The sequence below is a fragment of the Glycine max genome, chromosome 7 (genome assembly GCF_000004515.6).
Source record: "Glycine max cultivar Williams 82 chromosome 7, Glycine_max_v4.0, whole genome shotgun sequence".
Taxonomy (NCBI): Eukaryota; Viridiplantae; Streptophyta; class Magnoliopsida; order Fabales; family Fabaceae; genus Glycine; species Glycine max.
The window spans coordinates 41,066,644-41,084,050 of NC_038243.2; the positions used below are offsets into that span (position 1 = coordinate 41,066,644).

Below are 17,407 nucleotides of genomic sequence, written 5' to 3' on the forward strand. Positions count from 1 at the left end.
GGCTCTGATATCACTTGTTAGAAATTTTCAATAAAACCTTATAAAATACCAAATGAGCATCATAACACATTACGTCAAATTATCAAGACGTTTTAAGGAATACCTAAATCCATAAAGCTTGATTAACACGTAACGGAATCTTACAGCGGTCACGAACAATTGGTTTAATGATCTTTCTCAACCAAATCACCTTCTTCCTTATGGGACCTTCGTTTTCTCTTCAGATGGAAAGAGAAGAAACTATTTATTGATTTGGTGTATTGGAGACCATAACCATGCCTTAGGTTTTAAACCTATTAGGGTTCTCATTATCCCCTAATGGAGCAAACTGATTTCCGCTCATTAAGCTCATATCAATTTTCTGACAGTTTAATAAACTCACTTAAATAGATCACTTTATATTAAATCCATTTAAATATAAATAATTAATATAAATATTATAATATAACATGTAACCTATATTAATCAATTAAAAATTATAAAATTCCTAACCCAACTCACATACTCTTTCCAAACTCGAGGTATATACATGTGTTTCTATAGTACTATTCAATCTAATCGGAGGACACTTTTGGTGGAATCCTCAGCATGTATATTAATTATTTTTTTACGTATTCTTTAATCTATAGTATTACACAATGCAATTGTGCTTTAAAAAATGATAAATTGATATTATTCCAATTTATTTTTCTTTTTGAAGGTAATAAATTAATAATAAATCTAAATTTTACAGGCAGCAGCAGAATGGTAGGGACCGGTTGTAACTCAAAGTAGATGCTAGCTCCGCCAGCTAACATAATTAATTCAAGTTCATAAATGAACAGTGACGTACAATGCTGATAATGGAAGAGCAATACGCAGGTCACTAAAAGATTCTACCAAACTTCATAAGTTCCATGTATAAATTTCACCTAGTCGCGTACCTCTAATATTTCCCTCTTTATATATATATATATATATATATATATATATAGAGAGAGAGAGAGAGAGAGAGAGAGAGAGAGAGAGAGAGAGAGAGAGAGAGAGAGAGAGAGAGAGAGAGAGAGAGAGAGAGAGAGAGAGAGAGAGAGAGAGAGAGAGAGAGAGAGAGAGAGAGAGAGAGAGAGAGAGAGAGAGAGTTAATGTTGATTGTAATGATTATACAGTTAATGTTGATGCTAATGATTGCTATGGTAATCGAGAGCACATAGTACATTGATTAATTGATTTTGCCTTCAGAAATTGACACTCCCAAGAAAACGGGTGAATCCAAATCCTAGAACAATGGTGCTAAAGCTAATTAAATATCAAGAGGGGTTACTTTAACACACTCATAACATAACGGTTAACACTTAACACCTAAAATCCATATTTTTGGACAAGAATATTATCATGGTTACATAATAATTATTATTATTGTGAGACATTAATATTTTTAGCATTTAACCTAAAGTTCCTATAGCTAACAACAGCTACACTAACTAGCTAACTACAGCTTCTTCAGAAGACAGAGGAACCAGACAAGGGATCATTCACCAAATTGAATATGTTATTCCAGTAATGCTTATTATTCTCATCGAGGTTGTTCACGTTGCAGAGGCTTCCGTCCCCGTTGATTATTGCCAGGTTGTCTGCTTCCTCCGTGCCCAAGTCATCGTTTGAGTCATACACAACCAAAGCAGCCTTACTATTATCATCATTGTCGTTATTGAGTCCTTCGAGGATGACACTGTTGGAGAGTGAGGGAGGAACAACAACATTGTTATTATTATATTTGTTCCTACTGCTGTTGTTGTCGTACGCTCTAAATGCTTCCACTGCCGCCATAATATCGTCATCTTGCATTTGCAAATTCAACATTGTGGTGGTGTTGTCTTTCATGAACACACCATCGTCGATGGTTGTCGCGAGAGGATACATGTTGTTGTTGCTGTTGTTGTTTTCATTGAAGAGTAATCCAATGTTGTTGGAGATAGGAAGCATTGTTGTTGTTGTTGTTGTTCCTGGGAAGCACAACGTGGATGTTGGAGACTCTAGAGTGTCATCAGTGGAAAGCATCATTGCATACATGCTATGCATTATCTTGGTGTTGTTTTCTTTTGTTGTTGGTTGTTGTGGCGGTTTGTTCCACGAGCTTTGCCATGCTTTGAGGATGTCGAGGCACGGTGGCAGCGAGGGTTGTTGTTGTGTTGTGATTTTGTTGAGAACAAGTCTCGCAGGTTGTGTGCTGGAGCATGATCCCAGGTTGTTCTGGACTTGCAGCTTTGATTCTCTCACGAGTCTCGCTTCGGCTTCTAGCCTGGCGCTCTCCCACTGCGCCATGTGGCTGAGGTTCGCCGCGTCCCTGGTTTGGCCACCACCGGAGCCGCCGAGTGCGTCGGTTTTCGGCTTGTGGGTGGTGGGGTCTATCCCCATTCTGGTTAGCCTCTTCTTCAGGTGTGTGTTCCAGTAGTTCTTGATTTCATTATCGGTTCTCTTGGGAAGTTGAGCTGCTATGGCTGACCATCTGTGAAAAAAAAAATTCAACAAACAACCATTAGCAATGGACATGATAATGTGTACATATTTATCTAAATACGTGTTTCATAGAGTACAAAATTTAAATATAGATCCATAAATTATAAAATAATTTTACAATATCTTCCAATCACATATTATATAAAATAATTTTAGAATATTTTTCGATCACATATTATTAGCATGTATTATGATAATTTTATATCTTATTATAATTATTTTAAAACTGATACAAATAATTATTTTTATTGTTAGTGCATTGCAGTTAAATATCAATATTTTTATATTACTTTCTAACCGCAAATCTACCCACAAATCTACTTTTATCTTGATAAGTTATGTTGACATTTAATAGAAATCTTTATTATACAACATACAGATGGAACTTTAATTATGAGGATAGAACAATATAAAAACATCTACAGAATTACTTAGTTTTGTTGTTTTGTAAATGGCATGTTGTTGGAGCCCTTTTTCTAATGGAAAACTTGCATAGCCAAAAATGAGAGCATACTAAAATTGTGCTATATGCTAGTTAGCATTCCTAGCTAGCTGGGCCATGTAATGATGTAGATATAGCAACGGTCGTTAGTTATTTTTGGTTTATGGGGTCTATGTGGTACTCAATAAATTACTGTTTCGACTTTCAACTTTCAAAAGTTTCTACTACTATTGATTTGCTCACCTGTTCCCAAGAAGGGCATGGAGTTGAATGATTGTTTGCTCCTCCTGCAAGCTGAACTTTCCTCTTTTTATGTCTGGTCGGAGGTAGTTAGTCCACCTTAGCCTACAGCTCTTCCCACATCTTTGAAGTCCTAAATATCAACAACCAAGAAACTATTAGCACACCATCTTATAAAAAGTTCCAAAAGAATGCAATGTTATCAAAATTGAACAGGTTAAGGCACTGAGTCAGTACACCAGTTAAAAGTAAAGAAACTAAATATTGTGCAATAGTGGAATGTTACCAGCTTTGGCAGGCAAAGCACGCCAGCTTCCGTGGCCAAACTCTTCAATGTACGCCATGAGCTTTTGGTCTTCCTCTGGAGTCCACGGCCCTTTCTTCAAGCCCTCTTTTTCACAGCATGGTGACCTACCCATTGTTTGTGGCCAATAGTGGAACGTTGAAGAAGTTAGCGGTTTTGGGAGGGTTTGGTGCAGAGAACAAGTCAAACAAAGAGTAGGAAAAGGAGACAAACTAAGCAAGTTCAAGGAGAAGGGTGTGGGAAAGCAACGTTATATATAGAGGGATAAACATTACATATCACTGTGAAAGTAGTTATGATATGCAGTACGTGCATTTGTGAGTGAGGTTTCGTATCTTAATTTTAGACACCTGCATGGTAAAGGGATAGTCAGAACAACGAGGCCTAAATATATGTTTTCCCATTTATTTTTATTTGCTTTTTTATATATAATTATAAATTATTTTGGTTGTCCCAAATTCTCATATCACTTAAGAATAGAGATCAAAGATCACTTAAAAACATTTTTTCCTTTGTATTTATTATATATATTATTATTTTTATTTATAAAGTTCGTCGGTCTCTTTCCACTGATTTAAATATGCTATTTATTTTTTACCGACATCACACATTACGTGGACATATATATATATATATATATATATATAACTGATATGTTGAGCTAGCTAGTTAGCTAGACTATATTTTTCAGAATTAATGATTAAGGGGAATCTAGAAAATTATTGATTAAAATATTTAGATCAAAGTGAAACAATATATAACTATAATATATAACTATAAGGGGAAAATGAAACACATGCTCTAATTACTATTACAGATATTAAACAAATAATAGCCCCGTTAAGCAAAAATTAAAAAAATACGGGATAGATAACTTATAACTTATATCTTATATGCTTAGAGCTCTTCCTAGATATCAGATTCATTCATTGTACGAGACAATTATATTTAAATAACATATAATTGTTACAAGCACAGACAATTTATTTAAAATATTAATTACAATTATATATATATATATATATATATATATATATATATATATATATATATATATATATATATATATATATATATATATATATTCAAGATTTTAAACTTAGAGATTATTAATCAAACTAGAATAATTTTATATTAGTTAATCTACACACTTAATGATAACTTATGGCAAATAATATATCTATGGTAGTTGATTGAATTTGAAGAGTTTAACAAAATTAGCAATTGAACTTGCAAATAAATAATTTTTTTTTACATAAAATGACTTCGTTTATATGATTTTCTGATATGACTTCTACTTATTTATTTTTGATAAAAGAATTCTATTTATTTTATACTGTATTTTTTATTTTAAAATAGTTATATTCCTCTAAATAAATTAATATATACTATTTCAAATATTTTTCATCTAAAAAATTTGAAATATTATTATTTATATAAATTTTATATTAAAATATTTTCATTAAATAAAATATGATCATAAAAAGACATGTTATAGTAATTTTTTGATATAAGTTATATTTTTATGCTGACAAAAATAGTTTCTTTACTGTTTGTTATCCTAAATATATATTTTATCAATTAAATATTTTTGAATTATTTTTGTGAAAATTATTAAAATACATGTTAGCAGAAGATTTTGTCTTCCAAACAAAAAAGAATATTTTATGTTTTTTGTATAATTTAAAATCAAAAATATTTTTTTTAGAATTATATTTATTATATGAAGAAAATATCGAGAATATAAATCCTTTATAGTTTACATTAAACTACAAATACCTAGATTCTATATGTCATGAGATAGAAATTTTGAACATGACAAAAATAGCCCAAAAAGTAATTAAAGACGGTATAATATTTAAAATTAAAGCTTAAGATAATTTTAATTAGATTTATTATGTAATTCCAAATTAAACTAATCAATAAACAAAACTCCTATTATGATGGTGTTAAACAGACCACAGCAAGGGTGGCAAGTGGGAGCTAGATGATATATATATATATATATATATATATATATATATATCGCCACAAGAAAACTACGTGATAGGTGACACATGACAGATATTGGGGGGTGTGGGTTAGCAAGAGGAAGGATAGAGAAGAAATTTAATCAAAATAATAAAGAGAAAACTAATGAATAATAATTACGTAATATATATTAGAAAAATGTTATAATAAGTTAGCGAGACAAACATCGTTACCAATACTTTTACTTTAATTATGATAAAAATACTTTTACTTTTAATTAGAGAAACTTATCCACTATAATTAAGTTAAATATACTTCGAACTTGCCAAATAGAGCTTACTGTACATTTAAATCAATACAAGATGATAATTTTTATTCATTAATATATCTGTTAGTCACAAAATAAACTCAGTCAAATGGTTCGATTCTTAAATAGTGATCATGCAATTTGATAATGAGAAGGAAAATTTGTTCCTGATTAAATGGGTTTTCAAACTACTCTGGTAAGTATTTAGTGTAGGTGAATGAAGAAGAAAATAAGATTTGCAAAAACAAAAAAAATAAAGGTTGAAAGTTATAAAAGAAAGACTCCAAATGAATGCGATAAATAAAAGTGTTAAATGAAAACGATAGGAAAACTAAAAAGGGAAGTGATAAAAGTAATGTAAGATAAAATAAGGCTAATTGATTTGGGTTAAGTGCAGTGGCGGAGGTTGATCATAATTTTTGGAGAAATATAATTATATAACTCTAAACAAAAAATAATAAGAAAATATCAACAATATTAAACTAGTCCAACAGATAACCAGCATTTGAATTAATTAACGAATATATATATAATCTTGTTAATATATATATATATATTAACAAGATTATAACTTAGAGTTGTCAATCCACAATTTTGTGGAATAATATACTAAAAGTCTAAAACAACCATAAACACAAATTTATAGAACATAAAAAATATTTTTTTATTGTTAATAATAATAATAATAATAAATGATTTCTTCACAATCAATAACTCAGTGGTAACTCAATAACTCATAACATTTCTTTCACTTGGCATGTCAAATAAATAGTAGACAATGAAGCTTTTGTTTTCCCTTCAGCATATAGTAGCTTGGATAAGTTGAGTTTTTGCTTCCCAAGAAAGCTTTATTATTAAAAAAACACTTATTATTATATTTAAATACTCCCTTTCTGGACCTAAATATAAATAACAAAAAATATATTTTTAGACTTAAAAATAAATAAATTGTAAAGACTGTAATTTGATTTAATGATATCATCCCAAAAATACCATTCAATTAATTTTGATTATAGTTCCAAGGAATGAAACTTTAGGAAAAAATATTATTTTCTAAATGTGGTTAGAAAAATTGAATGACATTAACCCACTTTTTTAATCCACATAGTTAAATTTATTTATGTTTAAGTCTCACAAGAGTATACATTAATATAAAGTTTAATTATTTATTTAGTTTTTATATTTTATAATCTTTACCTTTTAGTTTTTATATTGTCTCTTTTCATATTACTAGAAAATAAGTTTTTTACTTTGGTTATTAAGGATTTTTGACATCAATTATTAATCAATATTGAAACTATTAACATTAAAGTATCAATGTTAATATTGGTTGTTTAAAAACCAATATTTGTTTTAGCAAAAAACAATATTAGTTTTTTTACAAAAATCAATATTGTTTTCTTCTCATCAACATTGGTTTTTAGAAATATCAATGTTGTTAGTAAACAACATTGATTTTTTTAAAAATTGATATTATTTTTTTGCTAAAACAACATTATTGTTGTTGTTTACTGACAACATTGATTTTTTCTTAAAATTGATGTTGTTTTTTGGAATTTTTTTAATATTCTATTTTTTAATTACCAACATGTAATTAATTCATATCACAACTTATCATTCAAAGTTATAAAAAAAACACATAAAATAAGCCATGCACGAAAAGTTATAAACAAAGTCTATCATGCACCAAGAGTAGTTATAAACATTTATAAACAAAATATACCACAAATGTGTTCACGAAGTTCTAATGTTTCTCACAAAATATATCACCAAGACTTATAAACAAAAATTTACAAATTGATAATAGTAGAGTAGCAATGTACTTTAATTACAAACAAATCCAAAATAAAGCAAAGTTAGAAGTTACATCTAGGAATTCAAATATAATTTGAGTTCTATTAAGAAAATTTTGTACTTGTGCAAAATTCCTCCATCCATTTCCAATTTTTGCAATCTTCGTACAATGATTATAAATTATCCTACACTCTGTAGTCCCTTCCAAGTTCAGATGGGTGAATTTTACAGTCTTCATAAATGAGTACATGGTACTTGACACATCTTGAAATTAACACAAAATTCATATTAGATATGTATATGATTTTAAAATTTCACATACAGAGAAGTGCTTAATCACTCACCAAACTGTTGCAAGTCACTTTGTACTCAGTTAGCAGGACTTTAAAAGTGTTTGAGTTAGGAACTTGATGGTACAAGGAGTGCTATTTAGGGTAAACTTTTGGTTTAGAACTGCTTTTGAATATGGTGAGGAGGAAAACATTGTCAAAAGTGAGTCAAGGTCACCCAATGATTTCCAATAAGCGCATAGAACTCTATGAGTTCTGTCCATCTAGCTGGTAGAGCTGGGCTCACCAGATCTTGGTTATATGTATCAAAGTGCATGTTGCTACTAGAGTGTAGCATATGTCATGTAGGCTCTTGTTCATCCTTCCATCTTACAACAAATGACTTACTGACTTCACCATAAAGTTACATTTAACAAGCAAAGTAATATAAACAAATGTGTTATATCATGTCATATTTATTTGAAAATAATGTTGAAATTTCTAACATGATCCATAACATGAACAATGTTGAACATTTCCTCTGCTTTTTTTGTTAATCTTCATCATTGTGTTAGTCATTTCCTTCCAGTTTTATTGATCTTCATCCTTCATTTCTAAACTCCATTTATAATATAAACATAACATTAAATAGATTTTGTCAAACCAGCTAAATCCACTAACTGATCCATGCACAAACTGGCTATGCACCATGCTTATCTAGGAGCTTATTCCATGCAACTAATATAATGAGGAAGAACCAGAACCATGCAAAATAGAACCTAAGTAAATCTGCAATCAAAATAGAACCTAAGTAAAATTTCTGTCAAAAAAAGGCCTGCATTGTCGAAAACAACCAGAACCAACAACCAAAACAATGTCGAATCCAACCAAAACACTGTTGAAAACAACCAAAACAACTAAAATAACTAGAACCATGAACAACAGAATGTTGGAACAAGTGGCCTCAGAATAATTAAGAAAGGGGGGAGGGGGCGTTGAATTAATTATGAATGTGTCTTGACTAATTAAAATTTATCCTTCTTAATGTTACTAGATTCAATTAGGCTTTACTACTAAGTTATGAGAAAGTAAAGAACAAAAACGATAACTTAGACAAAAGTAAAGTAGAAATAAAAAGTGCACAGCAGAAAAGTAAAGAGCGTAGGGAAGAAGAAAACAAACACAATTTTTATACTGGTTCGGCAACGACCCGTGCCTACATCCAATCCTCAAGCAACCTCTTGAGATTTTCCTTTCCTTGTAAAAATCCTTTACAAGCAAAGAGCCACAAGGATGTACCCTCCCTTGTTCTCTTTGAACAACCAAGTAGATGTACCCTCTACTTGAAGCGAACCACAAAGGATGTACCCTCCCTTGTGTTCACTATTACAACCAAGAAGCTACCCGCTTCTTACACAGAATTCTCAGATGGTTAGTTCTTTGAATTTAGTGTTTGGGCAAAGAATTCTCAGACGGTTAGTTCTTTGAATTCTTTGTTTGGGGAATCAAAAGAATTCTCAGACGGTTAGTTCTTTGAATTCTTTTGGCAAGAGGGAGAAAAGAATGAAGGAGAAGAGAAAAATAGAAGAATAGCATAATTTTCGTTTTTGCAGAATTTTCCTTTCTTCAAGGAAAGATTGAACAAAAACTCAGAATGAATTTTGGCAGAGGTTTTGCAAGAGATAAGCAGTGAAAAGTTCTGTGTAATCAGATGTCTCTCTTGAAAATGCGTGCCAAGGTCTTATATTTATAGAACCTTGATACCTTTTGAGAAAACATTTTCTTCAAAAACGTTCACTGGTAATTGATTATCATAATGATGTAATCGATTACACAATGTATTTTATGAAAAGTTGTGACTCTTCACAATTGGATTTGAATTCCAACGTTCAGATTCACTTGTAATCGATTACTAATATAGTGTAATCGATTACACTATTTGAAAATCATTTTGGAACGTTGCAAAGCATTGGTAATCGATTACTAGAAAATCGTAATTGATTACTCCTTTGTAAAAACTAGTTTGAAAACCATCCTGGTCACTGGTAATCGATTACTATCAAATGGTAATCGATTACCAGAGAGTAAAAACTCTGGTAACTTAGAAGATTTCAGAAAATCCTTTTCCAAACAAAAAGTGTGCTATTTGATATTTTTTGAAAAATACTTTTTACTACCTATTTTGACTTGGCTTGATGCTTCTTGATTTCTTCATTTGATTCTTGAAACTTTGAGTGGAATCTTGAATGCTTGATTCTTTAATCTTGAAACAACTCTTTGAGCTTTGGCATCATCAAAACATCTTGGTCAATCATCATTGTAGCTTTGTTTCCACAATCTCCCCTTTTTTGATGATGACAAACCTGAAATCAAAAGATGCATACAAGCTATTTTCTAGTCGTTCACTCACTTTATTCTCCCCTTTTCTTTTTGAGTTTAAGCTTCATTTTAAGTTAAGTTAATAATTGTACGATTTATTGATTTAAATAACCCCAAATTTCTCTCCCCCTTTGGCATCAACAAAAAGGCCAAAGTGCGTTGTAACATAAAATCATACACAAATGGATAAACATACAAGAAATGTATTCATACAAAAAAAAAAGAAACTTATAAAACTCAAACAAGACAATAAATTATCCATAAATCATAATAAAAGCATATGTATCAAATAAGTCATAAGTCATCATAAGTAACCAAGTAGAACCATAACATAAAGCAACTAACAAGTTTTTAAAATTCTAGAAAATAAAGTACTAATAAAGTTTCAAAACATAGCCAAATACAAGGCTTAGAAATAGAAAATACGATAAACTATAATAATAATCTAAGTGGATGGTGGCAGTGGAAGGTCGAAGCAATCTCTGATGAAAGTAACGTCGCCCTCAATCTTTGTGATCCTAGAATCCATCTCTCCGAATAGAATATCTACTTGACTCTCTAAGGAGTCAAATCTCTCTCCAACATAGGTTTGAAGACTGTCAAACCTATCCATGACACTTTGCAGAAGAGAAGAATCCAACCAAAATAACCAGAACCATGATTTCACTGTAAAAAAAGCTTCAAGAGAAAAACATACCATGAGAGTGATAGTGTCAGTGACACCTACACCGTGAGCAAGAGTGAGACTGATAATGACGACATCGTAAGCGACACGACAGTGGTTTCACCGTGAGCGAGAGTGGTTTCATTGTGAGCGAAACACCATCAACAATAATGGTTTCAGCACCACGAGAGTGAGAGTGAGACTGACAAAGGGTTCGTGAGGGAGACGAAACGTGAGGGAGACGAGTGAATTGCCAGAAGTGCGAAAAAAATATAAATAGGACAATACAACGTCGGTTTTCTCTGAAAAACCGATGTTAATGTGAGTTAATTAACAACGGATTTTTCAAAAATCAATGTTAACCAACTCATGTTAACATCGGTTTTTCGGAGAACCGATGTTTATGAAGTCACGTTATTTACGATTATGCCACCACATTTTGGATTACATCGGTTTTCTATAAAATGATGTTATTCTAACGATGTTAAAAGTAAATTTTATAGTAGTGTTACACATAGTATTTTTAATCCTTTTGTTCTTATAAATTTAGACGGTAGAAACTAAAATAGATAAAAAAAAATAGTATGTATAAGAATTAAAATAAATTAAAAAAATATGTGTAGGAATTAAAATAGATAATTTTTAAGTATAGAGATCAAAAGGTAATTTTTTTGTAACTATAATAATTAAAAGAGTAATTGAATCTTAACATAATATAATAATATAAAAAAAAATTGTTCTACACTTATTTTTGTAAATCAGCTATATCGTAAACACAAGTCCTGTAATCATGACGGGGGAAATAGACCAACATAATAATAAACTCTATAACAGAGTAATGTCTGATGGGGGAAATAGGTCATCATTACCCATCTTCAAGACTCCAAAATCACTAGGAGTGTAAGATGTGAAGAACTCCTTCCTGGCTGTAACATGCAGTGTAGCACCACTATCAATTATCCACATGCTCTCATCTGATACAAGATTAAGCAAATCAGGGTCATGGAGAATAACAAGATCATCATTAGTAGCAGTAGTCACACAGTCATCATCATGATCTTCTCTTTTTACTTACCCTTCTTGTCTTTACTCTCCTTCTTCCATAGAAAATAATTTCTCTAGATATGCCCTATTCTGTGACAGTAATGACACTCAACATTCTTGTACCGAGACCTAGACTTGCTCCTGCTTTTGTCTCTAATCACCCTTCATATATGCCTCCATCGTTCAAGAAAGTAGAAAAACAACCCCTTAACCCAAGAGCTCAGATACCACTTTCATGGGGGAAATAGGCCAATACAATAACAAACTCAATAACAGAGTAATAGGCAGCGGAAATAAATTCCCCCAAACTTGCAAGAACTTGTGAGGAGCACCAATAAAATATAGAGTGCAAAATAGAAATTAAGAAAAAAAAGACACAATTTGTTTAACGTGAAAAACCCCTCAATGCAAGGGTAAAAACCAAGGGTCATCCAGACCAAAGAAATAACTCCACTATAATCAATAAAGATACCAGAGAGTCTCCAACAAGTGCACTGAAACATGCTCCAAACAATCAAATCAAAATAGACCCTCAATTGGTACAATAGAGACAAGAAGATGAAACCCCAAAATATAGAGCAGATAATGCAAAATAGTTACCTCTCTCTCCAGATATCTTTTTGATGATCCAACCAAACAATTTGAAGTATCACCTGTGTAGAACCTGCTTTCCAAAAAGCAGCCCAATCCAATGGTGAACAAATCCGCAGTTACAATATGAAAAATGCTCTCTAAAGGGTATGCGAAAATCACAATGATTTTTCCTCTCCTTTTTCTCTCAATGATTTGTAACTATTTTTTCCTCTCAAATGAGTCTCACTCTCTATCTAATCTGACTCGTCTCCACTTAAATAAGTGAGACAAAATGAGCCTTCTCACAATAACCCAACAAATCTCCCCCCCCCCCCCCCCCCCACAACTTTGTAGAGGTGACTGCCAAACCGGCGATCTCATAACAAGCTTCAAACTTCCCTCTTAGTAATGCCTTAGTCATCATATTAGCACTATTATTATCAGTATGAATTTTGGCCAACTCCAACAACTTAGCATCCAAAGCATCTCGTATTCAATGATAGCTCACATCAATATGCTTAGACCTTGAATGAAAGGTTGAGTTCTTTACAAGATGAATAACATTTTGACTATCCACAAATAGTAGATATTTATCCTGAACAAAACCAAGCTCATGCAAGAATTTCTTCACCTATAGCAACTCCTTGCATGCTTCAATAATGGCAATGAATTCTGCCTTCGTAGTAGATAAAGCTACTCACTTTTACAACTTGGACTACCAAGTCACATCTCCCCCTGCAAATTTAATCAAATAGCCCTAAGTGGACCTCCTGGAATCAATGTCTCCAACCATATCTGAGTCTGAGTACCCCACCAAAGTAGGCTTATCACCACCAAAACAAAGCCTCATATCAACAGTACCATGAAGATACCTCAAAATCTATTTCATAGCATTCTGATGCTCTCTACGTGTTTGACAAAAATCTATTGGCTATACCAACAACATGTGCTATATCTGGTCTTGTGCATACCATTGCATACATCAAACTTCCCACTGCAGATGCAAAAGGAGCTCATTGCATATCTAATTTCTCAACTTCATTTGATGGACTCTATTTAGAACTCAGTTTAAAATGAGTAGCAAGAGGAGTGCTCACCACCTTAGCCTTTTCCATCTGGAATCTCTGCAACACTCTTTTGATGAGTGTTCTTGTGACAGCCACAACTTCTTCTCTTTTCTGTCACGCATGATTCTTATACTAAGAATTTGTTTAGCAGCTCCCATGTCTTTCATGGGAAATGACTCACCCAATTGCTTCTTCAACCTGCCAATCCTAGAAATATTTTTCCCAACAATAAGCATGTCATCAACATACAATAACAGGATAATGAAGTCATCATCAAAAAACTTTCTAACAAAGACACAATGGTTAGAAGTAGTCTTCCTGTAGCCTTGCTCACACATAACAGACTCAAATTTCTTATACCATTGCCTCATAGCATGCTTCAAACCATGTAGGCTCTTTCTCAGCCTACACACATAGTTTTCTTTCCCTTCAACATGAAAACCATTAAGTTGCTTCATGTAGATCTCTTCCTCCAAATCACCATGAAGGAAAGCAGTTTTTACATCCATTTGCTCTACCTCCAAATCAAGATTAGAAGCCAAACTTAACACGGTTCTAATGGATGACATTTTCACCATGGGAGAAAAGATCTCATTAAAATCAACACTCTTCCTTTGACTATAGCCCTTCACCACTAATCTGGCTTTGTACCTCAGAGATGTAGAGTTACTCTCATGCTTCACCCTATAGATGCACCTGTTATCCGAGGCCTTTTTACCCTTAGGTAACTTCACTAAATCAAAAGTGTGATTATCATGTATGGATTTCATCTCATCCTTCATTGCATCCAGCCACTTTCTCTTTTCTTCACTTTCCATGGCCTCTCTAAAGCATGCAGGTTTTCCATCATCTGTTAGGATCACATACTCATTAGGAGAATACCTCCTAGAAGGTTGTCTCTTCCTGTTAGACCTCCTGAGTTGAACTTGAGGTGGTTCGGTAGCATCACCAAGATTTTCATCTTGTGACATGTCATGCTCCTCTTCATCATCATCATCAGCAGGAACATCAACCTCATCTCTAGGTTGTTGGACACCAACATCATTCTGAACATCAATATTCAGATTCTGAATAGGCAGTTGGACTGGTTCAAAATTAGCTACACCATTGTCTTCCTTGGGTGTAGACTTCTCTACCTTATCAATGTCTTAAATGGTTTGGTCTTCCATGAATTTCACATCACGGCTTCTAACAAGCTTTTTCTCAATAGGATCATAGAACCTGTAACCAAATTCATTCGCATCATAACCAATGAAGATACACTGCCTTGACTTTGCATCCAACTTGGACCTCTCATCCTTTGGAACATGCACAAAAACCTTGCAGCCAAAAACTCTTAAGTGATCATACTTCACATTCTTGCCAAACCAAATTTTGTTTGGTACCTCACTATGCAAAGCAACAACAAGACTAAGATTGATAACATGCATTGCTGTGTACAGTGCCTCACCCCAGAAGTGCTTGGATAACTTTGCTTCAGAGAGCATACATCTCACTCTCTCAATCAATGTCCTGTTCATCCTCTCCGCCAAACCATTTAGTTGAGGAGTTTTCTCATAAGCAATATCATGCTGCTTGCAATAGACATCAAAAGGTCCATAATACTCACCACCATTGTCCGTACGAATGCGTTTCAACTTCTTACCAGACTACCTCTCAACTACGACATGAAACTCCTTGAACTTTTCAAGAACTTGGTCTTTTGTCTTCAAAGCATATACCTAAAGTTTCCTGGAATAGTCATCAATGAAGGTAACAAAATAAAGTGCACCACTAAAGGATTTCACCTTCAAAGGGTCACAAACATCTGAATGCACCAATTCAAGCAACTCAGATTTTCTGGAGGGAGGATTCTTCTTGAAGGATACTTTGGTTTTCTTACCAACCATGCAATGAGACTATTTCTCTAAATTTGCATTCTTCAATCCTAGAAGCATATCCTTCTTGGCTAAACAATTCAGCCCCTTCTCACTGATATGACTAAGCCTTTGGTGCCACAAAGATGCCTCCATATACATAGCATTAACACTGTCTCTAGCAACCAAAGCTTTTGTCCAATACAACTTTGAAATTTTCTCCCCCTTGGCCACAACCAAGTTACCCTTGGTAAGTTTCCACTTTCCAAAACCAAAGTGGTTATCATAACCAGCATCATCATGTACCTGCACAGATATCTAATTAAAGCGGACATCTGGAGAATGTTTCACTCCTCTAAGTAGCAACTGTATTCCCATGTTGGTTTGCAAACAAACATCACCAACACCAATCACCTTGGACACGTCATCATTACCCATCTTCAAGACTCCAAAATTACCTAAAGTGTACGATGTGAAGAACTCCTTCCTGGCTGTAACATGCAGTGTAACACCACTATCAATTATCCACATGCTCTCATCAGATACGAGATTAAGAAAATCAGGGCCTTGGAGAATAACAAGATCATTAATAGTAGCAGTAGTCACACATTCATCATCATGATCCTTCTCTTTTTGCTTACCCTTCTTGTCTGTACTCTCCTTCTTCCATAGAAAACAATTCCTTTGGATATGTCCTATTCTATGACAATAATGACACTCAACATTCTTGTACCGAGACCTAGACTTGCTTCTGCTTTTATCTCTATCACCCTTCATATGTGCCTCCATCGTTCAAGCAAGTAGAAAAACAACCCCTTAACCAAAGAGCTATGGTACCACTCTCATGGAGGAAATAAGTCAACACAATAACAAACTCAATAACAAAGTAATAGGCAGCAAAAATAAATTCTCCCAAACTTGCAAGAACTAGTGAGGAACACCAATAAAATATAGAGTGCAATAGAAATTAAGAAAAAAAAATAGAGACACTATTTGTTTAACGTGGAAAATCCCTTAATGGAAGAGTAAAAACCACGAGTCGTTCAAACCAAAGAAATAACTCCACTATAATCAATAAAGATACAAGAGAGTTTCAAACAAGTGCATTGAAACATGCTACAAATAGTCAAATCAAAACAAACCCTCAATTGGTATAATAGAGACAAGAAGATGAAACCCTAAAATATAGAGCAGATAATACAAAACACTTACCTTTCTCTCTAGATATCTTTTTGACGATCCAATCGAACAATTTGAAATATCACGTGCGTAGAACCTGCTATCCAAAAATCAACCTGATCCAACGGTGAACAAATCCGCAGTTACAATCTGAAAAATGCTCTCGGGTGGGTATGCGAAAATCACAATAATTTTTCCTCTCCTTTCTCTTTCAATGATTTGTAACTGTTTTTTTCTCTCAAATGAGTCTCACTCTCTATTAATCTGACCCCTCTCCACTTCAATAAGTGAGACAAGATGGACCTTCTCATTTGAGTCTTTACTTCACATAAGAAGAGAGCCCAAAAAACCCAACAAATCACTCTTGCTTTTTTCAATCACTATTGTTAAAAAAAATATTTATAACTTATTCCTATTATTACCTATGTTTGAAAAAAAAATCGGGGGAGAGTCGTGGCTCTCCCGCCCCCAAAGAGCTCGCCACTGGTTGAGTGTGCCTTTAAAATTTAAGTACAACACCTATTTATAAAGCTAAGAACTTATATATTTTCCTGAACCACGTTTTTTACTCAGTAACGTCCTAAACATGGCTTTAAGGCCCATTCAGCAAATTTTATGTTAATTTGGCTAACAGTGGCAAATTCGGTAAGTCATTGTGGGCCCTTGTCTCATTGTGGGTAAGTACTCATGAATTATAGGTATGACGATCTCCATTTTCTGAAAGCCACTAGATCTGTATTTTGTTAAAACAAGTGGCCGGTAAACAACTCCTATTTTTAATAGAACACTCCTTTTAGTTGTTCTTAACTATTGTTTCTAGAA

At 33.1% G+C, this 17,407-nt stretch overlaps 1 protein-coding gene across 1 annotated transcript; it reads right to left on the minus strand.

The window, feature by feature from the left end:
• Positions 1 to 1,113: 1,113 nt before the first annotated feature.
• Positions 1,114 to 3,708, minus strand: LOC100809025 (transcription factor MYB106). The gene is made up of 3 exons (XM_003528529.5): positions 3,465 to 3,708; positions 3,182 to 3,311; positions 1,114 to 2,485 (listed from the first exon to the last, which is right to left on the minus strand). Exons 1-3 carry the CDS (start codon positions 3,595 to 3,597, stop codon positions 1,480 to 1,482), a joined length of 1,269 nt encoding a protein of 422 aa, XP_003528577.1. The 5' UTR covers positions 3,598 to 3,708; the 3' UTR covers positions 1,114 to 1,479.
• Between the last annotated feature and the right edge of the window lie 13,699 nt (positions 3,709 to 17,407).